Source organism: Leptopilina boulardi, unplaced genomic scaffold (genome assembly GCF_019393585.1).
Source record: "Leptopilina boulardi isolate dan_hultmark-lab unplaced genomic scaffold, ZJU_Lbou_2.1 LbouV2_156, whole genome shotgun sequence".
NCBI classification, from domain to species: domain Eukaryota; kingdom Metazoa; phylum Arthropoda; class Insecta; order Hymenoptera; family Figitidae; genus Leptopilina; species Leptopilina boulardi.
The window spans coordinates 646,404-672,056 of record NW_026137703.1 but is presented as its reverse complement, the minus strand read 5'-3'; the positions used below and the strand labels follow the sequence as shown (position 1 = coordinate 672,056).

At 28.1% G+C, this 25,653-nt stretch overlaps 1 protein-coding gene across 5 annotated transcripts; it reads left to right on the top strand.

Moving 5' to 3' along the window:
* The first annotated feature begins 469 nt into the window (after positions 1-469).
* Positions 470-25,033, top strand: LOC127276930 (uncharacterized). Of its 5 annotated transcripts, none has more exons than XR_007842283.1 (6): positions 470-1,861; positions 1,947-2,049; positions 18,161-18,390; positions 19,363-19,596; positions 20,109-20,274; positions 24,508-25,033. XR_007842283.1 is itself a non-coding variant. In XM_051297682.1 (2 exons), exon 1 carries the CDS (start codon positions 22,666-22,668, stop codon positions 24,172-24,174), a length of 1,509 nt encoding a protein of 502 aa, XP_051153639.1. In that variant the 5' UTR covers positions 22,527-22,665; the 3' UTR covers positions 24,175-24,288; positions 24,505-25,033. The 5 variants fall into 5 exon arrangements, 1 of the variants encoding a protein (XP_051153639.1); XR_007842282.1 differs by having other exon boundaries at positions 24,505-25,033; XR_007842284.1 differs by lacking the exon at positions 24,508-25,033 and adding an exon at positions 20,374-20,449.
* The last annotated feature ends 620 nt before the right edge of the window (positions 25,034-25,653 follow it).

Sequence of the window (25,653 nt, the reverse complement as noted above, 5' to 3'; positions counted from 1 at the left end):
GATAATTTGAGGTTAGTGTTAAATGTGGATGGCCTTCCAATTTAAAAAAGTGGAACTAACTCTTTTTGGCTGCTTCTTCTTTCTGAAATAAATTCAAAAACTGTTTACCCTGTTGGTGCCTTCTATGGAATGAAGAAACCATTGGATGCTAACGAATTTATTAACCCACTTTTACAAGAAGCAATCGCTATTTGTAATAATGGATTTAAGAATATTAAGGTAACAATAGATGCTGTAGTTTGCGACGCTCCTGCAAAATCCTTCATTTTATATCTAAAAGGTCATACTGGATATAACTGCTGTTCTAAGTGTCAAATAGAGGGAGAATGCTACAGACCACCAGTTTCAAAAACAGGGAAAAAGAAGAAAGGGAAAGTTTGCTTCCCTGGAAAGGGACCTTTTGTGTTAAAAAACGACAAAGACTTTTTGGCAAAAAAATATCAAGATTCTGAATCGTCTAAAGAAACAGTCCATATTAGTAAGTGACAACCACCTTCGTGACCTAAACAACATTGATGCTGCCCATGAAATGTTGCAATTCTTTGTACAAGACTTTGGAACAATTTATGGAATAGAGTTCATTACGTACAATGTACACAATTTGTTGCACATCTGTGACGATGTAAAGCGATACGGGAATTTAGGGAAATTCAGCGCTTTTCGCTTCGAGAATTATATGTCTACGGTGAAAAGAATGCTCAGAAAAGGTGACAAGCCATTGCAACAGATTGCACGTCGATACGCGGAAATGGAGAAACTACAGAATAAATGTTCTTCAGTCAATAATTTCAGTTTAAAGCAGCCTCACAGTGATGGACCCTTGACAGAAAATAATTTATTTGAAGTTCCCGAACAATACTCAGTATTTGAAGATAAAGGATTTTTTATAAACTCTAAGGATGACAAAAATAGATGTGTCTTGCTAAAAGATGGATCGTTCCTAACAATTGAAAATATTATTAAATATGGTGTTGATGACATTAGATTCATAGGTTATAAGCTTTTCTTTAAGAGCAGCTTATACAGCAGTCCCGATTCAAGGCTTATAAATATATATATATATTACACATTCCAGTAACGAAGGTGAACGATATTGTGTACCATTGATTGAAGTTTTATCGAAGGCATGGAGAATTCCTGTTTCTGAAGGTGATGTGGTGATCCCATTACTGCATGCAAAAGAAGAAAAATGAATAGATTGTTTATAGAAAAATTCCCCATTGAGGCATCTAATACATAGTTCTCATTGGCAAAGTTTTGTTCATACAAAAATCAAATTTAAAAAAAAACTAGAAATCTCATCCGTGTGAAGAAACTCATTTCCTGTGATATTAAGAAGGACATAACAGGAATCCTATTCTAATAAATCATGTTAAATAAGATTTGTCCGTTAAAGCTGGAGCTTTATTAAAGTATATGTCAAGACTGGTCGAGCAATGATTGTGTAATAGACCTTCTACAAAAAGAAATTTTACCATAATTTCGATTTAATTATTCCGCTGATTTTTGGGACTTCTCGGCGGAGGTGTTTGACAGAAGTGCGCATAATTGCATTCCCTGATGAGATGACATTAATAAAAGTGACGACAATATATCAAATCTACGATCTCGAGGCAGATTTGGAAAAACTTGCAATCGATGAGAATAATTGAGATAATTTTACTCTTTAACATTCAAAGTATTCGAAAGGACTTCAAAAAATCTTTCTATTCAGCTTGAATTTGCACCAGTATCGAACGAGAGAAGAGTGATAGTGGTTCCGAATTGGTCTCTGTGAGATTTCATATTGGCGCCAAATACTGCGACGCTTTCTACGACTTTTCTGTCAATTTGGAAGGAGATCACCTTCTTTTGCCACAAGGTATTATTTATTTTCATCAATTAATGCAAATTATCAACTTTTGGTTAAAAGTTTTAAATTAAAGTTTTATCAATTTATTTTACAGAAATTTAAATAATTCTTGGGGACTGGATAAGATCGTTGCTTCTGTTGTGGACCGATTTGGAATTAATATTTTGCTCGAAGTGTATCGAATGAAAGTTTTTGTGGTAAGTGTTAGATTTGATAACAAAACCCTTCTTCAACAAAGTATTTCCCAACCCACATTTAAAAACATTAAATTCTTGAGAACCGAAAATATGACGTAAATTTAGTTATGCCTTGATAACCATGAATTAATCATAAACATTTCATGTACCCTTCTACTTGAAGAATTTTTAAAAAATTTATATTATATTCTCAGAGATCAGATTGTGCAATTTTTTCAACTTTTTTTAGTATAAAATTACTTATTTCAAATTTTATAAAGTACAAAAATAATTCATGAATTTCTTTATCATTCAATGTGATTTATAATTATTAATAATTATTTCAAACATCCTTTATTCATTTTATTTCATTACACATATATCACAAAGAATAATTTCTAAAAGCATTATTTTTTTCAAATTCGGCTGCAAAGACTTCAGTCGAAATAGGTTTTGGCATAAATATTATTTAGAGACTGATTTTCAGAGACCCTACAAGAGGTAGCAGAAAAATTAGATTTCTATCATTATGAAATGTCGAATGTTGAAACCGAGAACGAAAAAAATCAAGAAACATTGAATAAATCCAGGCACCCTGGCGGATTCGATTTACCTAAAATCGACCCAGCTGGGTCGAATCTAAGTCGAATCTAAGTCGAATTTAGGTAATTATCAAAAAAAAGCTTTAAATTGATGAAAATTTATAAAAATTAGTATTGTGAGGTAAAATGAACATTCATAGAGTTAATTTTTGTAAGAATTTTAATTATTAACGTGATAAATAATAAATAATTACTTGATATGTGCAAGTGGTAACTGTAGATTTTAACTCGTTGTCAGTTTTCATAATATTTTCAGAAATTAGTGTAAAATGTGTGAAAAAATAATTTATATTTAATAGAAATTGCAAATTTTATTAAATTATTTTATTATTTAACAATCACATTTCATAATAATTGCAATTTAATTAAAAAATAACAGTTTTCTTAAAAGTGACAAGAACTCTATTATACCGACCACACACGGAACAGCGGAACGCGCGCCAAGATTTGAAAAGAGTTACAAATTTTAAACATTCATTAAATAGAAAATATGCAATTTTTTTCTTTATTTATAAAAAAAACTTTAGAATTTTGTTAAAATAATAAAAATTAAGCTGATATATTTTTCTTAAATTTTTACTTATAGGGTCAAACCATTATATTTCAACTAAAGTGGTCGCTGACTAATTTTTAAAAATTATAATACTTTGCAGGAATGATTTTGAAGTTATCAAGATCACGAAATGAAAAGAATTTTATTAAAAATTTAAATATTTATTGTAAAATATGAATTTAAAGTATATGAGGTGCTAAAAACTGTCAATTTTTTAGCCATTAGAAAATATGCAAAAAAACATAGAATTTACCATAAAAATAAAAAAAAATTATTGGAATTTACTAAGAATGAATAAATTTATCATTATCAATTGATATAATTATTTAAAGATGTGCAGTAATATATAAAATATGATTTCCAAGAGCACCTGTCAAATAACCTAATTTTGCGATTTTTATTCATTAATTATAAAAAATAGAAAACATTAAATTAAATAAAAACTTACCAAATATGAAGTTCTTGCCATAAACTTTTAGAATTTCTTTGCACTTTTCTTCTTTTCTATTCATAAGTATGAAAAATTTAAAAAATAAAATAGCTACTTTGTCTATTTTCACTATTTTTGAAAGTCAATAACTTTCTTGGAGAAAAATGAAAAAATATGGGGTTTCGAAAATTATTTAAATACACACTACATATACATTCACTGAAAATTTCGCATTGGTCCCGAAGCTATTTTCGAAGATAAAGTAAATTAAAAATTTCGTATTTTTTAGGCTATATTGACATGGGTTTTAAAGGTATTAAATCAATGTGAAGTTTGTCGTCACCAGTGAACCACCTTCACATTGATTTAAAATCCATGTCAATATCTAAAAAATACGAAATTTTTAATTTACTTTATCTTCGAAAATAGCTTCGGGACCAATGCGAAATTTTCAGTGAATGTATATGTAGTGTGTATTTAAATAATTTTCGAAACCCCATATTTTTTCATTTTTCTCCAACCCTTATGAAAAAAGAGTATTGGAACGAGTATTGGAATTAGTATAGCAAAAAGTATTAGAATAAGTATTAGGATAAGTATAAGGGTAAGTATTAGGATAAGTATTGGAACAAGTATTGACATAAGTATTGGCATAAGTATTCGATAAAGTATTCGATAAAGTATTGGAAATCAAATACTAAATTCGCGATTAGAAGGAAAAAAAATTTTAATATTATTTTTTATTTATATTTAAAAATAATTTATAAATTATTAATGAAATAGATAAATCAATATGATTGAAAAAAATAAATTATTTATTTTGACAAGACCAAGAACAAATAATATACATAATATTTATAAAACTGGCAGAAATTTTTCGGACTAACTTTTACAAAATAATTGTTTTTAATTTTGTACATTTTAAATATCATACCTGAGCTTTGTGAGTATTTTATACGTAAATTTTATTGTTCTAATTAATCAGTCTCAAAGTTGTTCACTAGCGGTACAATATAAAGTTCGTTTTCATTATAACGAATGTTAACGCACTTATTTTTAATTGAAAGAATGGAACAGGCAAACATGTTATCGGTTTCCTTTACAATGTGAGAAAAGTCATTAGAAGAAAGGTTACCTACTTTACACAATATTTTATCTTGTTTTTCTAATTCCTTGCCAAGCAAAACGTGTTTATATTCTTCACTTTCAGTTAATTTTACAATTAAAAGATTAGAAATGCTCATAAAACGACCGTCTACTGTCTCAATAGTTATATTGTTTCTCTTCATTACTCTGGTATCAGCAGACGTGTGGTACAGTATATTTTTACATATAAAACGTGTAAATGATTGAGCTTTAACATCGATTGTTCCTTGAAGTAATTCTTCTATTACAAATTTTTGTGTTAAAGTTAAGTTAACATCTCGCGGAGTTCCAAAAATTCTCAGGAAATCCTCGTAATAAATGCATCTTTTAATTCCACATTCTTTCATCAACTTGCGGAATAATTGTTTCCCCCTCTCGCTACAATTTTCTTTAGAAAATATTTCGGAAGCAGATTTTATATAACTTAAACGGGAATAAAACTTGCAAATTTGCTCGGGTATGTATTGCGTTCCGTGAAATAATTTTTTTAAAATGCCGTTGTAGTGTTCAAAAGGAAAGGTTGACCAAGACCAAAGAGCACCGAAACTGAGAATTGCTTTTGCAATGTGTAACAAAATATGAACATTAAATTTCATATATTCTTTGCCGTAAAGGATTTCAATGTTGCAAACAAACGTCCGAAGTGCTTCTTTAGCTTTAATAAATTCAGCTTCAGTTATTTTTTCCATTATACTGTTTGACATTTTGTATAACGGGACGTGCAACTGAATCTACGGGAGCACATAGACTGTGAACTTTAATTAATATAGGTTCGTTATGAAGAAAAGTTGTTGATATAAAACCATTAACATGTAAATGAGTCAATTCATTTTTAAAAGGGACAAGAAAAAGATTCATTGGTGGTTTCTTATTGCTGAACCACAAACCACATAGAAGCATATTATCTTTTCTTGATCGATAGGGCAATTCGTTTACCATTACTAAAATTGGCCATATAGATCGAATGGACGAATTGGATACACTTACACCATCAGTGTTCCACTGAATCGTTATATCATTTCCGGAAATAACATTTTTTTCGACCAAACGTTTATATTCTTTACTGTTTACAATATCATTTTCGTCGCAATGGTTTCTAAATTGCAAGTAATTTTTACTATTAACTAATTGTTGTAACTGAGGCTCTAATGGTAAATAGAAAAAGTGGTTCCTGTCTTTCTTTAATTTTGACTTTTTGTATTGTTTTTTGCAACTATTACATTCTGCTCGGTTTATATTTGAAAAATCAATAGTAATCTGACATGTTGGACAAAAATAATAAGTTATAACGTTTTGTTCTGGACAAGACTTTAAGAAATTGTATTTGCTCCCATGAACAACATACGGAAGGTGCAAATCTACTAAATTTATAGAGGATTCTAAAGCAACATCTGGTAAATTGTGACGAAGAGCCTGACATAAAATTAGGAGATGAGATTCTTCTTTTGTAAGGTCATTGCCATCGAATATTGGAGATCTGTCCTATAAAAAATATATTATTTATTTATAAAATTTTGTGATATTTTGCAAATACTATAAAGTCTAATTTTATTTATTTAATTTTATTTATGAGTCAGACCATAATGTTTTGAATGAATTCATTGCGGCCTAATTGAAAAAAAGTGATACATTCAGAATGATAATAGTAGAACGAAATAAAATAATTGTTTAATATTTATTATTATTTACTTAAAAATATGAGTAAGAAAGAAGAAGGTAAATAATTAAATGAGTTTTCTGTAATTTTTTGCATTAAATTTTTGAAAAATTCATCTAAAAAATGAAAATTTTCATATAAGCAACATTACAATTGATCAATTTTTATAAAAGTTGTGAGCAATCAAATAAAATTTTCTTTTTAAAAAAGTAAATTTTGAAAAATTCATATCTCGTAAAGGGCTGGATAAAAAAATTTGAAAAAATCATTGAGCCCTTTTTCGTAGAGTACAAAAAGACAGTAAAATTTGAGCCAATGCAATTTAAATGCCGCATTATTCAATTATTAAAAAATTTTTTTTCTCATCTGTAAAATCTCGAACGTAGAAGTACAACTGGGGCAGTTTTTACACCCAACAATTTTTAATTATACACTGCAAGTTAAATTTGACGTAAATAATTGCCGCAATAGTCAAAATCAAGTTAGTTAAATCATTTGAATTACGGTAAGGGCGCTGCGCCTATCACCTGATCAACTTACAAATATAGGGCCGCAGTTTGAATTTCCCTTGGTGTGGTTTATGACCCCAGTTGTACTGTCTAGAGTTAATGAAAGATTTCGCAACAATACTTAGAAATGAATAACATTTTATAACAATAACAATTTTCAACTTTTTTTTAAGTTATGAGAATTAATTTTAATTAAAAAGCACATACCTCGTTATCTGTAGTAAAACTATTAGATGCAGACTGTTGGTAGTTGTTAAAATCATTTTCAGTATTATAAACTTGAAATACTTCATCATCTTCATGGTCACTGCTTTCATGATCAGTTTCTGTTTCCGTATCCGTGTCAAATTCACTTGTACTATGGTCAGTAGACCAATCCTCATCTGATTCTTCAGAAAAGTCAGTACTGGTGTCACATTCTTCACTGGAATTTGTTTCATGTTCCTCTTGTTGACAAATATCTGCTTCCGTAGAATTTTCGGTTTCCATGGCTTCCATATTTTCATCAAAAGTTTTTCCTCTCGTGTCATTGTACTCTTTTGTTTGTGATTCAAAACTGTTATTTAACATAGCAATTCTATCGTCCATTTGCGATTCCAAAATATCTTCTGTTCCGTGCTCTTCCATATTTTCTATACTAGAATTTACATCTTCCTCAATTTGTAAATCTGTAATACTTTCAGTCCCAGAATTTCTATCCTCTTCCATATTTTCTGATGTACCATTTCCATTATTAATTTCCTCCACCTAATTTGAAAATTTAGATTTTCTATATATTAATTTTTTTTAATTTAATTAAATAAAATTGATTTATTTTTTTTATGAATACTTAAAAATAACAAGTATTTAATATTTATTAGGACAAATAATTTTTAACTTATCACAGTGAGAATTAAAAGTCACTTGTATATTTAGAAATGTGTTGGAAATGGTTTTTCAAAGCAATGTTAAAAAGGAAGGTAAAAAAAATTTTTTATATTTACCTTTTCTTGAAAACATATTTCTAGAATGTGTTTAGTAATACAAAATTATATTGGAAACAATTTCATTTTTTTAATAAAAATAAAAAGTACAAAATTTCGAAATGTGTGAAAGGTGATAATTAAAACATAATTTTGAAAAAATTTTTTTAACTTTTTTCGATTATAGATATAGTTATAAGGTAAATAAAAAATGCTTCAAATTTTATAACTTTACAACCCTTTTTATCTAATTTTCTTAATAAGCTAATATTTAAGAGATTTTATAAAGAAATGGTATTTGAATTTTGAAAACTTATAAAAATTGTATAAATATAATACTGATAGTTAATAGAAACGTGATACACTTTAAGAATGCTTTAATAAGTGTAAATATGAAAGTAAAAAATAAATTAACGTATACAACAGTTTATTTTTTAAATGTACTTTTTTGAAATAATGTTGTAGAGCAGAAATTTTATACGTATTTTAAAAATTATTTTTTAAAAATGCAACTAACCTCACTTTCATCAGAATTTACTTGGAATCGTTCTCGTAAAATACGTGTAGACTCTTCACGTGCATAATTCTTCTCTTCTCTGGAGCGTAGAGTAGATTTTGGAATCGTCCCCAAATCTTGATACAAATATTGTTTGTAACCACCTTTATCTTCTTCCATTGTTAATTGAACAACAGTAAAAACACGATGCTGAAAATATCGCAAAGTATTAAGATAATTTTTCGCTTCAAAAACCATTCTTAAATTTTAGTATAATTTTTTAAAGCAAAAACAGACGACCTAAAAATTAAACTGTGTATAAGTAAGGTTATGTTTTTTCCGAAAATGTATTAACTTGAATATTTTAAGAATTTTTACCCTAAATAAAAAAAATTTTCAACAAAAATTAAATTAAGATTTTTAAACAGAAATAATTAACTGAATAGTTGAATACTTACTGTGAATAGTGTCGAAAACTGGAAAACAAATATAAAAACGAACAAAACATTCAACAACAACTTGCTGCCGAAAGCATGGAACTTTCCTGTCCGTTATGGACATTTAACCAGAGTTAATCTTCGATCAATTTTGATTCGTTGGTACTAACCAATCAAAAACAACCACTGTATATAAGCTGTATCGCGCACAAGATCGCGCACATCAGCCTTCTATCTCTTTTTCCCTGGGTGCAAGATATTGCTGCGAGAAAGAAGGTAAGTCGTCCTGCGCACAAAGAAACTTAGGAATTCAAAATTTTACTTTGCGTGCACGTGTTGACAAGTCAAGATAAAATCATGGACGACTCGCAGTGCTTATTATTTGATTTTCCCAATGAAAATCATTTAATCGCAGTTGGGTTTCGTGACTGGCTCCTTACACCTTTAACTGATGATAATTTAATTAATGTAATTGAAAAAAAGGAAGCAGTGGTGATTAAGTGGCCTGGCTGTAATGTGGAACCGGCGTCGAAAATGATAAAAAAAGCTGAAAATTTCCAATGGAAAAAATGTGTTGCTACAATTCTTGCTGCGGGCGGTAAATATATCTATTATTCCTTGCCTTTTTTAAGCATTGTTTGTTAAATGTAGAGTGCGTATTTACTGTCAAATTATTAAGTATTTTTATCTTTTAATAGAACCACGTGGCGAGATATCTCCATAAAATAACTTGTTTGTTTTCTAATAATATTTTGATAGTTATTTTTGAGAAATTTCAATATCATTTGTTTTGAAACAATTATTTATTTCTGTGTTTATTTACTGAAACCGAAATTCAACTATATTGAAAATATAAAATTTTTATTGTCTCTATACTAATAATGAGTACTTGATTAATTAATAATATTTGAGTAATTAATTTACTTTCATTCCAATGATTTGCGTATTAACGATTTAAAATAAAAACTTCTCAATTAGAAACTTGGATTTATAGTAAAAATGTTATTTTGATTATGTACTTTTATAATTATCGTATAATAATTTGATAATATACCAATTTGATAATGTAAAATATTTTTGAAAAATAATTGCAATCGTAATTCAAATCTACTTTACCAAAAAAAGTAATTAGTTAATAAGTTATAGGAGGTTATGAATCAAAATAAAAGTAATTTATAAAGTAATTGGACGTAAGACGATGTCCATGTATCTCAAGTAGAACATATTATTAATTAATATTAATATATTTTATAGATAATATTTAGTTGTATTAAAAAAATTAAAAAAGGTTTTTTAATTAATAAAGACTGTAAATAAACTGCTTACAATACTTATAATTAAAAATAATTTTAAGATTTTTTATATTTTCAAATTCAGAATTAAAAAATACAATTATAATTACATTAATAATTATTTATAAATTATTTTTTCAATGAAATTGTACTTATTCAAATTTAGGCTGGGTTGAACTGAATGAAAAAGCAAGCAATTTGATTAATCTAAATGTTCTCGAGTCAACCAAAAGCACAAGGAAATTGTTGAAAAAGAAAGAAATAAATGATGATTTTCATTCTGGAAAAGAAAATAAAAAAAAAAGGAACAGAAATGAAAAAGGTATGTCAATATAATTTTAAAAAAATAATTATTTATAAAAATTATTTTTTAATTGTTTACGCTTTTCATTTCAGAACTTGCAGAAAGACAAGAGGACTGCGTGTAAACAAATTGAAACTAATAGGCAAATCGATTTTCTTAAAGAATTACAAAAAATACAAGAAAGACACAAAGTATGTACATAATATAAAAATCTTTTTCTTAAAAATAAAATTGACTTATTTGTACGTATTTGAATTTCAAGTGTTACTTCTAAAAAATATTTTTTACTATTTTACTATTTTTACTATCAATACAAGGTGTATGTAATATTAATCATTTTAATAGATAAGTGATGACGAAATCTCCGATTCATCTGACACGTCTGAAACGAGTTTCCAAGAAGATAGGCTTGATTTAATCATGACAAAAATGCGGAAACTAGAAGAAGAGAATGAAAAAATGAAAAAACTTTTAAATAAGGACGATAGTAAGAAATAAAATTCTAGAATTTTTTTCCAATACAAATTGATATCTTCTGATCCAAAAAATAAATAAATTCTTTTTATGCAGATCGAAAAGCAAACAGAAATCCCGAAATTATAGTGTCTCCTTCTACCAGTAACATTTTCGAGTCATGAATTTTTGAAAGTTCGATTTTTTGAAATCAAACCTATTTTCAATGACCTATAACTCGAAAATTATTCATTTTTTCTAAGAGAAAAACAATTGGGTTTTCCTCAAATTTTAATAAAAGTTCTCAGAAAATTTTTTTTTTAAATTTCTGTTTAAAAAATCATAATTTTTTATAAAGAAATTCATTTTTTTCCGATTTTGTCATTTAAATAAATTTTTTTTTATAATTTCTTAGCTTGGAATAATAAGAAAAGTTTGCACATAGTTTAAGAGAGGGCCTGGTAAATCGTACTGTTTAAATAATATGTTTATAAAAAAATTTTTGTTTAATTTTATAGAAAATTTTATAGAAAATTATTATTTTCGAAAATTCAGAACTCGAAAATTTAACCACAAAAAAAAGTTAAAAAATACGTATACTTTTTTTCTTTGATGAAAGGAAATCATAGGTTTGCCTGAATTTAAAATGTGAATTGAAATCTAAAGTGGAATCGCTCATATACGTTTTTAGTTATGTTTAACAAAGTATTTTTTTTCATCATGGGCACACGTTTCAATCTTTTGTTATGAAAATAAATTTTTTAGACGCAATCGATGAATAGTATCTCTAGTAACGACACATTACTATTAGATGAAATTGCTGAGTTGGATGACATTATTGAAAATCATAGAGGGGTATGTATTCGTAATAATGTTATAAATATTCCTTTTAACACAAATTAGAAGGATTAAGTGATATCCAGTTACATTGTAATTTTAATTATTTCATATTAATATTTTACTAGACACAGATTAACAATGGGCCTGGGGAACAAATATTTATTGATCAGAATTTGCCTGTGGTAAATCCACATCAAATTAGACCTGAGGAAATAAGAGTGATTGCTCATAATGCACTTCCTAAACCTCCAGGAAAACGCAAAGTAAATAACGTGCAATTAATATAGAAAATATTTCGTACTTTTTATAATTCTTAAATATGTTTTTATAATTAATTTATTATTAAATTTATTTCGTCCTTACTATAAACTTATAAATATTTTATATTCGCAGGGAAAAATGATAATGATTGGCGGAAAAGAATACAGCTATAGCAGAGTATCTTCTTGCAATCGAAGCAGTGTGTCAAAATGCACCATGGAGCTTGCAGCTATTGTTTTCGACACAAATGAGTTGTCGACAAGCAGCATTTCTGGCAAGGTTTCAAATTTTCACAAGAAGAATCCAAATATTGTTGCAAAAAAGAAACTTTGTCCTGAGAAAGTTCAAGGCATGCTAGGTAAATTCTCTTTTATTTTATATAATTTTGCTTCTTTTCAAATTAAGTTAACATTGTCAATATTGAATGATTATTATAATAATAATTATTATTATTATATTATATATATTATATATTAATAATAATAAAAATAATAATAATTCCATTTGCATAATAAATTATATTCATAATTGATTTTCATTTCCAGATTATATTCTTTCAATATTTGGCGATACAAATGATAATCTGATTTTATTCCATAACGCATTAAGAAAAAAATTAAATAATTCATCTTATCAAGGCAAAAAGCAATCTTCAAAATAAATTTAAATTTGTAATCCTAATATCAGTATACTATTTGTTTTTATGGTCTGTTCAAAATAAAGAATTCATTTTTTTCAATTATATTGATTTATCTATTTCATTAATAATACGTATTTAAAGCTTCCTTATTATTTTAAACAGCTTAAAATTTTTTTTCTTCTAATTGCGAATTTAGTATTGGATTTCGAATACTTTATCGAATACTTATGCCAATACTTATGTCAATACTTGTTCCAATACTTATCCTAATACTTACCCTTATACTTATCCTAATACTTATTCTAATACTTTTTGCTATACTAACTCCAATACTCGTTCCAATACTCTTTTTTCATAAGGGAAGAAAGTTATTGACTTTCAAAAATAGTGAAAATAGACAAAGTAGCTATTTTATTTTTTAAATTTTTCATACTTATGAATAGAAAAGAAGAAAAGTGCAAAGAAATTCTAAAAGTTTATGGCAAGAACTTCATATTTGGTAAGTTTTTATTTAATTTAATGTTTTCTATTTTTTATAATTAATGAATAAAAATCGCAAAATTAGGTTATTTGACAGGTGCACTTGGAAATCATATTTTATATATTACTGCACATCTTTAAATAATTATATCAATTGATAATGATAAATTTATTCATTCTTAGTAAATTCCAATAATTTTTTTTTATTTTTATGGTAAATTCTATGTTTTTTTGCATATTTTCTAATGGCTAAAAAATTGACACTTTTTAGCACCTCATATACTTTAAATTCATATTTTACAATAAATATTTAAATTTTTAATAAAATTCTTTTCATTTCGTGATCTTGATAACTTCAAAATCATTCCTGCAAAGTATTATAATTTTTAAAAATTAGTCAGCGACCACTTTAGTTGAAATATAATGGTTTGACCCTATAACTTTTTAAAAAATTAACTATAATAATCTTTGAATTCATTCCTTCATTCATTCATTCATTCCGTCCGGACCCCTGCTGGGTTTTCGGTGACAGAGAAAAGAACAATTTATGGAGAGAGAAAGATATATCTTTATTTTGCAAATGAGGGTTCCGCTTGACCTGCAATCTTTTAAAGAGGATTAATTAATAACTCTGAGGACCCAGGTAATAATTTCTTTCTCCCTTTATCACGTGAAAAAACTATAAAGAAAGTCTAAAACTGAATAGGTAACGCATACCTTTCTTTTTTACACCAAGGAATATAACATAAGTACTTCTTCGTTTAACATTGCGTTTCTCTATCTAGACAATTCAAAATGGCATAAGATCACTTTTTTTCAATTTTATATATTTTTGTCCACTTTTTGGTATTACCATAAAGTTTGAACTCTTTTCCACATAATGCATATATTCTATTTAAATTATATTGTGATTAAATAGAAAAATTTCAAGTTTTTGGAACTTGATACATTTTTCTTGTTTTCAAGGTTTGTGTTAAACAGTGGGACACCTATTATTAAATAATGAATATTTGTTTCAATAATAATATTCTGCTTCATACTTTATAAATATATATGTTTTGCATTAAATAACGTTAACAAATGTTGCAAAACACTTATATTTTAATAATATTTTACATTTTTATAATACGATGTCAAGTTTCATATAAACAATTGTTATTATTTTTTTTTACGTTTACAGTACTGCTGATCATACGTCATAATTTGGTCATAACATAAAAACAATTTGGAGGAAAATTTGAATAGTCGTTCTCTTATCAAGTGTTATTTTTCAAATGTTGCCGAACAATAATTGTAATAATTATAAATTTTAAATTTTTTAATGTTTTTTAGCATAAAAAAATCACATTTTTAGTCGCTGTGTAAGTATAAATGCGCATGCGTATAGATAGTGTGTTGTCATAAACATGGTTTACATTTAAATTTTGGTCGAGTTTCTTTAGTAGTTTTTCAGAAAATTAAAGTGACCTACTGTTTAAACTGTCCCACTGTTTATCACTCTCCCCTACCTGTATTAGAGCCCCAGAAAATTTTAATAAAAAAATTTAAAAATTATTACCTGGCCCCTCAGAATTAATCTTCATTAACAAAGGCTCTATTGTCCAAGGATTGCTATTGTTTGTGGTAATTGTTCTGAGAGTCTAATACTGGTATATACATATTTTTTTTATTTTGAAAACAGAAAGAAAGAAGAGTAAGATTTTTAGGCGAAGATATTCTTATGTTATTTTGAATCCTCTAGATAGAGAAATGCAATATTAAATGAAAATTATATGTTATATTCCTTGATGTGAGAAAGAAAGATATACATTACCTCTTCAGTTTTTGACTTTTATCTTTATATTTCCTTGTGATAATACACGGAAAAAATTTCGAGACGTCGGACGTGCCGATGTCAATGTAAACCTACTGTACATTTCATTATGTACTCAGAGTTAATCTTCATTAACAAAGGTTCTGTTGGCCAAGGGTTGGTACATCTTTATTTTTCTATATAATAAATGTGAAAAAAGAAATTATTACCTGGGTCCTCAGAGTTAATCCCCATTAACAAAGGTTCTATTGTCCAATGGTTGGTTTTTTGTGGTATTTGTTCCGGGGTTTTAATACAGGTATAAATACGTATATATGTTATTTGTAATGAACTACTGATTACTCATATAAGAGTGTCCTCTTTGCACTTATTGGCTGATCAGTAGTTACTGATTCATAGTTACTCATAGTTCTCTCATTCTTTTGAATATTTGGTAGTTTTATTGGATAAAAGGCAAAATTGGTTATATTGGATTAAAGTAAAAATTGGTTATATTGGATTAAAGGAAAAATTGGTTATATTTAGTAAAAGGTAAAATTAATTGTATTGAATTAAAGGAAAAATTGCTTATTTTTAATAAAAGGTAAAATTGGTTGTATTGAATTAAAGACAAAATTGGTTATATTAGAGAGAGTGAGCAAAAGGGTTAAAGATATTTAGATTTTCATCAATCAAAAATAAAATTAAACGAAGTATACTATGGCCAACATAAAAGAGTATGTTATTTTAAGTGATAAAGATTTAAAAATTATTGAAAATAGAAATAAATTGTTAAATTACATGCATATGTACAAATTTGAAGAATTATTAAGAAAAGATTCCAATTCATTTTTCAATGTGCAAAGTACTTTGCATGTACAAATGCTTGATTTTATTGTCCCAATTAGAGAAGGTGATAAACATATTCAAATACTTTTTAGCGGTAATAACAATTATGGTCACTGAATTTATGTTTATTACGATAGAGTAAGGCTTTATATTTTTGATAGCCTTAATGAGGGGTGTTTAAATGTGCATCAAATAAAATGTTTAATTAGATTGTTCCCTTTTAAACCAACAGTAGTTTTTGAAGCTGTTAATCAACAACTTTTTGGTAGTGTTTAGTGTGGAGTATATGCAATAGCATTTGCAACATCTGTATTATTTAACGTAATGCCAAACCGTGTAAATTATGAAACTGATAATAACAAAATGAGAAACCATTTTAAGTCAATGTTTGAAAATAATCGCTTAAATCATTTTCTGGCAGTAAGAACGTCTCACAATAGGAATTCGATAATAGAGAATAATTAGAACCGTCTTTTCATAAATTGAACTTAGGAACATAAATATTATATTTTAAACTCTTGTTCTGTTTTTAATACTTTGCACAGTAATAATATTAACAGAGTTCTATTAACACAATATTTAAAAATTAAACATTCTCTAAATGACACTAGTGAAAAGAAAATAATTCGTACAACTGATAATAATGTGAACAAAATTTCACCACATGAATATTTAAAAATGAAGAATTTTCTGAGTAAAGAAAATGATAAAAAGATAATTCGACCAATTAAAGAGAAGGGAAGAAAAAGGAAGGCAAGGCGCGAAGTTACATATGAGCAGAAAATAATAAGACAAGAGAATGAGAGATTGAGAAAACGTAATCGTAATAAAACAGAAATAAAAAAGAAAGAGCGCAAAAAAAATTTGACATGCAAAAAAAAAGAAATTATCTATAAAAACTGAAGATGAAAAGAAAATACGCAAGGATAAAAATTTGGCATGTAGGAAAAGCAAAATATCAATGGAAACTCAAGATGAAAAGAAAGTGCGTCAAGAAAATAATTTGTCATGTAAGAAGAAAAAATTTTCTACGGAAACGGAAGATGAAAAGAAAGTGCGTCAAGAAAAGAATTTGGCATGTAAAAACGATAATTGGAATAAAAAAACTGCAGGAGTTGCAATAATGTCTTTTAAAGATTTCAATGAAAGTAAAGTTCCACAGAATTATTTAGGTTTAATAAATGTAGAATGTAAGTTTTGTAATGCGTTACATTTTTTGTGTGAAAGGCCGTCACATAGATCATATAGATACATCACCGAGGAATGTCCCCGTGAAGAGGACATTATGATATCGCCTGAATGTCACAAAAATATTGCCGCTTGATATCAGCTTGACATTCGAGCAATATTCCTTGCTACTTGGGTGGTAGATCCAATATAAAGAAATTTTTTTTACATTTCTAATATTAAATTTTTTTGAAAAAAAATGAATAAAAAATATGGTTAATGCACACTAGTAACGTAGTCGGCCGCTTGCGGACGACAAAGTTGCTAGTTCTTAAATAAAAGATCAAAAAATTTAGTTAAATTTGTATTTTGCCATCATAATTTTTTAACAAAAATATAATTTTTTAGACATAAAAATAAGAAAAATTTACATTAAAACTTATTTAACAATTACATTTTTTTAACAAAATTCTTTTTTTTTTTTTAAAAAAAGTTGCAGATTTTTTATTTCATATTCACAATTCTTTAATGAAATTGTTTTTTAATACAAGTTATAAAAAAATTAATCATTTATTTATACTAATGCTAATAATCACTAATTTTAAGTAATAGGATAGCTGGAAATTTGTGCTCCCTGCATGCTGCTGCCATCTAACGGCGTCTGCAACTAATATAGTTCTTGTCACTTTTAAGAAAACTGTTATTTTTTAATTAAATTGCAATTATTATGAAATGTGATTGTTAAATAATAAAATAATTTAATAAAATTTGCAATTTCTATTAAATATAATTTATTTTTTCACACATTTTACACTAATTTCTGAAAATATTATGAAAACTGACAACGAGTTAAAATCTACAGTTACCACTTGCACATATCAAGTAATTATTTATTATTTATCACGTTAATAATTAAAATTCTTACAAAAATTAACTCTATGAATGTTCATTTAACCTCACAATACTAATTTTTATAAATTTTCATCAATTTAAAGCTTTTTTTTGATAATTACCTAAATTCGACTTAGATTCGACTTAGATTCGACCCAGCTGGGTCGATTTTAGGTAAATCGAATCCGCCAGGGCACAACAGAAATATTAAAGCGGAGACCAGTGATTCAGAAAACACAGAAAAAAAGAATTATATTTTTAAACAAAAATTTAATCCTTCGATTGCAGTAAAATGTGGAGATAATGGCAATAATTTTCTTATTACTTTATTTATTATTATTTATTTCTTATTTAATAAAATACATTTACAGATCCTAATGAAGAAGTGGTTAACTCTACATTATAAACAAATCAATTGGCAAGACTGTTCCGATTATTCCTGTGAGTGCTACAGATGACTCGACATTAACGAATTGTAAATCAAATGCTCAACAGCAAGTAATTCCTGGTAGCGACACGGAATCTAACAGCGGGAAAACTAAAACACAGAAAAGATCATATGCAACTGCATTTTCGACTCTAGACCAAAATTTAGGAGAACGTAAGTTGATATATATCATATGCGTTAGGCTCAAAGATTTTTTCAGGGTTACCGCAAGTCGGGGGAATCAGGGAATTTGCGTAAGAGAAAATTAAATTGGTCAGAAAAATAATATTTTTAAATCGAATTAATTTTATTTTAAACTAAAATTCTTAATAATTTAAATCGCTGTGAAGAAATTGATAATTATTATATATTCATTTCAAAAATTATTCAAATTTCAAGTAATTCTATTCATAAATCTGAAAAAATTGAGATTCTAAGAAATTTCCATTTATTTGTTAAAATTAAGAAAAAAATTACCAAATTAATTGAAATTTTATTACAATTTATTAAAAAATTATCAAATTAATTGATATATTGTTATTAATTTTATAACTGTTAATAAATTGAATAGGGTTTTACAGAAAGTAACAATAACATGTAAAAAGCAGCACTAAAGGTTCTAAATTATATGTAAAATATTTTAAATACGAATTAGTTGCAATTATAATTTTTTATAATTAGACAATTTTGAAAAGATTCAATTTCACACTTTAATACTTGATTTTTCAACTAAATTTATTTCGAAATATTTTTATTACTAAGGTATTTGGAAAGTTTTTCATTTTCTCTGTATGGGAAACGTTCTTAATAGTTGATATTGCAATTTTTATTATCATTATGGATTGAGAGAAATCAGGACAATTAGAAAAATTAAAATTTGTAGGGAAAACTCAAGGGAATGGTATTAATTTATTCGTTCAACCATTGTTATCAGTAGGTAGTCAGTTAGCTAAATTTTATCAGTTGTAAAGAAAGCATAATATATTTCTATGAATGTAACGAAAATGTTTTTATCACAAAATAGATACAGAAAGTTTTATAAATAAAAAAAAACTCATTTTCACAAATTTTCATATAAATATAATAAATATAACAAAGTAAATAAACAAACTGGAGGACCTTAAAAATAAACTTTCTTACTTTCAGTAACCCCATATGAAGATGTCATATTAAATAAACTAAATAGAATAGGAACGACAACAGAACTTATGAGTCGCCAATTACAAAATATACCTCAAATTAACGCCAACGGTTTTCCAATTCATTCATTTTCTCATAAAGATAAGGACTTGCAAATATTTCCAATTGACGACGAAGAAACTTTCAAAAAAGTCGATAGAAAACTTGCTCCAGAAACAGAGTATTTCACAAAAGTGGTAGGTATAATATATTTTTTATTTAAAAAATGTTGTCTAATGTCAGAATTCTCATTAAGAATTATTTTTAACAATAATATTTGCAATATGCGATATGATTCTAAAGTATAATTTTGTATTTAATTGTTTGCCAGTTTTATTTATAAAAACTAGTCAATTTTGTAAGCATTAACAAAAAGTAACATTTATCTTTTTAAAAATTTAAGCCAATTAAATTTATTTTATTCTGTACATGTTTGTACCTTTTCAATGTGTTATCTAAAATTAGAGAGGTTGTTACAATGATCACAAAAAAACTTTTAAATTATAAATTCATTTTTAAAATTAAGAATATTGTTTATAAATGTTATGTATAAAAAAACAAACCTTTGGAATGCAAAGCTAAATAAAAGCATAAAAAATCTTTAACAGCGTAATTGACAAAAGTGTATTAAAATTTCATTTTAAGTACTTGAAATATAAATATATTTTGAATTTGCCATTATTACCACTAATAAAGTTCTTAACTTTTTGCAGTTCACTGCCTTAAAAGCTGTTGGAAAATATTCAAATTCCAGTCTAACTGTCAATGCTGTAATGAAGGAAATTTTTACTCTGAACATGGGCGATAAATTTTGCTTAACCGGCAAAAATAAAAATAAGTTCGTTTTTAGAGACACGATTATATACAAAGTTGTTTCACGTAAGTAGTATTTCAATTATTTTATTTTGTAATTTAAAATTTTAAGAAATTTCAAATTAAATCATTTTTCTAAATTTCGATTAATAAAGATTTTTTCAGGCCTCGGATAACGTGACTGTTTTCGACATATTTTCGAAAACTGATACATTTTGATTTCTATATTATATAACTACCGTATATACGATTTATAAGTATAGTCAAATCATTCAAAAATTATTTTCGTATGATTTTCTTTAGATAATTAAATTTTTTAAATAACTATATGTATATACTTAATTCAAAAATTTTAAAATAATTTAAATTTCGTAAAATTTTAATAAAAATAACAGATTTCTTCAGTGTTTCAATTAAATTTTTGAAATATATAATTGGAAAAATTTTGATTAATTTGAATTTTCTAAAATTGAAATGAATATATATTCCCTCACAACAAAAGGATATTCAGGATATCCTTGGGACGTCCTGGGGATATCGATTTGTTTTCGGCGGTTTGGATTTCCCTGGGATATCTTAGAGATGTCCATGGATATCCAGAGGATATCTTAGGGATATCCGAATCGCCAAAAGCAAATGGATATCCCCAGGACGTCCCAGGGATATCCTGAATATCCTTGTGTTGTGAGGGTTACAAGTATTTCATTAAAATTTATAAAAAACAAGTTTTGGAAATTTTCAATTGCAAATTTTGAAAATTAGTTTCATAAAATTGTTTTAGAATATTTTTTTGAAAAAGTAATTCCTTGAATCCTCTCATTATTTTTTTTTTAAATTTAATTAAAATTTCTTAGAATTTTTCCAAATTTTTAAAATGATTTTTCAAAAATGGATATGCTTTCAAATTGTCAAAAAATTCTTTTAATGAATACAATTATTTTCCATAATTTACAATGCAATATTTCTAAAATACTCATTCTCAGACCTATTTTATTATATTTTTTCAAGATTCAATTATTTTCAAACAAAGTAAATTGAATTTCTTTCAAAATTTACAGTTTTAGATTCATCATTAAAATGTTAAAGAAATCATATACTTTTACATTTGTGATTAAAATTATTATGCAAAAAGATAATTATATTTTTTATATTTTACAAAAAGTAAATTATTTTTACAAGATTTTACTATCTTTCTATTATTTGGAAATTTTTATATTAAAATATAATTAAAAAATCTATTATCTTCAAAAAATTATTTTTAAATATTTTTAAAAAAATAATTTTAAGAATTCTTGTAAAATAAATTATTTTAATATTTTTGGTTAGAAATGTTCAATAATTTACCTTAATAACTTCTCAAAAAAGAAATAATTAAAAAAAAAAACATTTAGTTACAATTATTCTAAAAAATTGAATTTTTAAAGATTTTTCAGAAAATTATCAAAAGTAATTTATTTAAAGAAGAAATTTTTTTAAATATTGTAGAAAATAATTAAATTCTGGTTGAGTTACTGTTGTAATTTTTAAAGCTAATCAAATTTCAGTAGGTTTGGAAAGGAATATTAAATTAAAATGTATTTAAGAAAATTAGTGAAGATTCGAATAATTGAATTTAGAAATCAGTGAATGATCAGAGAAATATTTATAATGAAGGTTTTGACAATACTGAATAAAATAAACGACTTTTCGACTCTTTTGTATCTTTAAACGACTAAAGCGATTATTTTTGTGCCTTAAAGTCGATCCGAGGCCTATTTTTTATAAAATTGAGACAATAAATGTGTTTTAGAGTATTTTTAATTGAAAAAGTATTTTAAAAAATTGAAAACAAAATAAAATTTGTGTGAAAACCCTGTGAAAGTGCTAATACAAAAAATGTAGTAAATAATAATTAAATTTATTAGAAATTTGAGTTAATAAAAATTTAAAAGTTAATTGCCAAAAACGTTAAAAGAGATTATATTTTGATTTCATTACACTGCTGTATTTAATATATATAAAATAATATTATCGATCACTTGAATATGTGATTCAAACAAGAAGAATGGTTTTTTAACATATGTTTTATTTAACGAGACTCGAAGTTATAGATATCATCTTCATTATTGTTTAAAAAATGTTTCTAAATTATTTTCATTTTTAGAATCTCTCTTGCATATTTTACCAGAGGAGACAACGAAGAATAGAGATGATTTGATTGGAACATGGCTTTCAAATTGTAAAGGCCATATTTTGAGAAAAGAAAAGGAAAAGTAATTGACATATTATTAATAATAATAATAATCCTAATATTAAAACTTATCCCGTGTGGGGTTGCTGGTCCCCCATCGGGCGCCTCCCTAGGTGGTGGATAAGGGAAGCCTTCTGTGAGGGGATGTTGCCAAGTGATTGTCTCAGCCCCTCACAGAAGGTGCCGGTTTATCCGGGGTGAACCAAAACCAGCAAAACACGAGTATCATGAGCGAAAGTAAAACCATGGAACACGACCTGGGGGGTAACCAGTCCCTCACTGGTTCCGACCGTCAAGCGCATGGCGTGGGGGCGGTGACCAGTGGCCCTTGGATACAGGCGGGCAACAACGCTTTGTTAGTTCCACGGATCATCGTGGAGAGAATCGATGGAGTACCCCAGACCATCGGGGGTGGAAGTTTGCAGAGAAGAGGAAGTTCTTCTAGCCTCTTGAGTGTGAGCAGTACTGTTAGTGCTGCCAGCATGATCACTTCGGAGATTGACGCGGAGGCCATCGACGAAGAACGCGACAAATGCGTGAAGTCGAGAGCTGAGGAAGCACAAATTCTCAAAAAGATGGGAGAAGAAGTCCAGAAGATGATTCGCTGTTTGGACGTTCAAAAGAACGTCAACCGCACAATAAAGGATGGGTTGAAAAACCTTGAATCCTTTGTTGCGGAGGCAAAAAAGAAGCATCTGGAAGGGGACAAGTGTGACGATAGCCTCAGAGGTTGTCTGGAAAATGCGGAGGAGAACTGTAGGATCAGGAATGAGAAGAGAGTTCGCTTGCAGGATCGCGTAATTAGACGAGCAATCGTGGCGACCAAAAAACGCGAACAAAGCCCAAGTAGTCCAGAGGATACGAAAAGGCAGGAAGAAAAGAAGAAGAAGGAGAGTACTCCTCCGGGAAAGACGGACGTGAAGGCAGAGGAAGCGCCGAAGCTGTCACGTCCTAAGTACCGAAATGCGACAAGGGGATCCACAATGGTGATCCGAGTCGCCAAAGGAAAGACGTATGCTGACGTTCTGGGTAAGCTCCGTATGGAGGTCGACCCGGACGTCAGCCACACGACGGTGGTGGGAGCGAGGCCTACCAAGAGGGACCTTCTGATTAAAATCAGAGGCGACTCCGACAAGGGGGCATTCACCGCCGATGTTGCTAAGGCGGTAGGAAGCATGGGTAAGGTGCAGTCGTCGGATCGAAGGGTTACACTGGAGATCCGCGATTTGGATTGCCTTACCCAGGAAGCAGAAGTCCAGCAAGTGCTGGAAAAGGAGCTCGGGAAGCCAGGAAGCAGGAAGGTGACGGTCCTGGGACCCAACCAGCGAGGGATGAAGCTTGCGGTTGTAGTCACCAACCAAGAAGAGGCGGACAGGCTGGAAGAATTGGGGCGCATAAAGGTGGGTTTTATGTGTTGCCCAATCAGGAAGAGAGTTATGGTCGTGAGGTGCCATCGCTGCCTCGGGTACGGCCATATAGGAAGCAGCTGTAAGGCGACGGACAGATCGGCTGCGTGCTTTAAGTGCGGAGAAGCCGGTCACAAGTTCGGAAATTGCAAAGGAAGCCCAAGTTGTTTCCTATGCAAGGAAAAGTTTGGCGACAAGGCGTCCATCAGCCACATCGCCGGAAGCGGAGCATGCGGAGTCTTCCGAACGGCCCTAGAGGAAGCGAAGAAGGCTCTCGCAAGGACCAAAAATAAACGGGTCAGTAAGTATTGGCACGTCAGGTTCGCGTAAGCGACAATACGGCGACCCCATCCACGAAGACTAAAGCCTGACGGTAGTTCCGTGGGTGGAAAACAACATCATTGGTCGCAGAAATAGGGTTCTTTTAGTGCGGTAACACCTATGGTGAGTCCCACACTACCCAACTTGTAACAGACGAGTTGGGTGTCTATAAAGGATTTTTTGACCCTGTCGTTGGAATTATACGCATAACCTTTATTTTTTATAATCGTTATGTTGATAATTACAATGATGGGGGCCCTGCAGTAAGCAAAAAAAAAAAAAAAAAATATTAAAACTTATTATTTCAGAAAACTTATTTACATATATTTTTTCTTACAGCAGAAAGTCAGCACCTGTGCGAATCCAATTATAAGTGAACAACAATTTTAAATATTTATCGAGGCAATGGAAGTTTCGTCGCCAGCTTCAAATTCTAATTATATATTTCTATTATTGTATTATTATATTATATATATATAGTCAATAGGCCCACGCCCATAACGGCGGGCAATACGCACCATATACTACTGACGGATCCAATATTGAGGACTTTTTAAATTTGGACTTTTTCAAAATTTAAAATGTAGGACAAGAAAAATTAAAAATTTCTCGGATTCGTTTGAAACTGGTTTTAAGTGAATTTAATCAATGGGTTGCAGACATTTATCTCAAAATGAAAACTGCGAAAGATTATTAGGTCGAATTCACAAGTGTCGAATTGACAAATGATCTAACCTCTATTTGCATGAATTGTAAATTGAACGAAATGTTATTGTTTCGAATATTAATATGATCAACTTTCATGCGAAAAAAATTATATTTTGATCTAGTTTATATTTTACATAATTTTAAATTTCTCTAATTTTTATTTATCCTAATCTTTATTTTATCTAATTTTCATGATGTCGAAATATGAAATCTTATAATGTTGATTTAACGTAAATGTAATTTATAATAAATGTAATTTGACATAATTATTATTTATGGTAATGATTTAATGTACGAATTAAAAAGATATCAATTTTTCAAATGTTTGAATTATATTGAAAGCGAAATATTATTTGTTGGAATTATATTTTTACATAATTTTTATTTACACTAATGGATTAATGACAGAATTAAATAATGTCAAATTTGTAATAGACTCTACTCTTAAAGTTGACGAATTTTTATTTCATCAAAATTATTATTTTCCTAATTGTCATTTAATATAATGTGTTTCTTTACGAAATACAAAGTTCTCTAATTGTTATTTATCCGATTTATAAGATAACCTAAATGTCATTTTTCATATTCCTTATTCGTTATAAATAAGATGTGTTCTAATTATTATTTATCATAATTTCTTCATTTTCGAATTGAATGGTGAATTTCGAAAAGGGCACAACTCGAAAAAGCGTAAGTGTCATTTTTGCATAACAATTGATAGTGAAAATGACTCTTAGCCTTTTTAGAGTTGAGCCCTTTTCGAAATTCACCATTCAATTT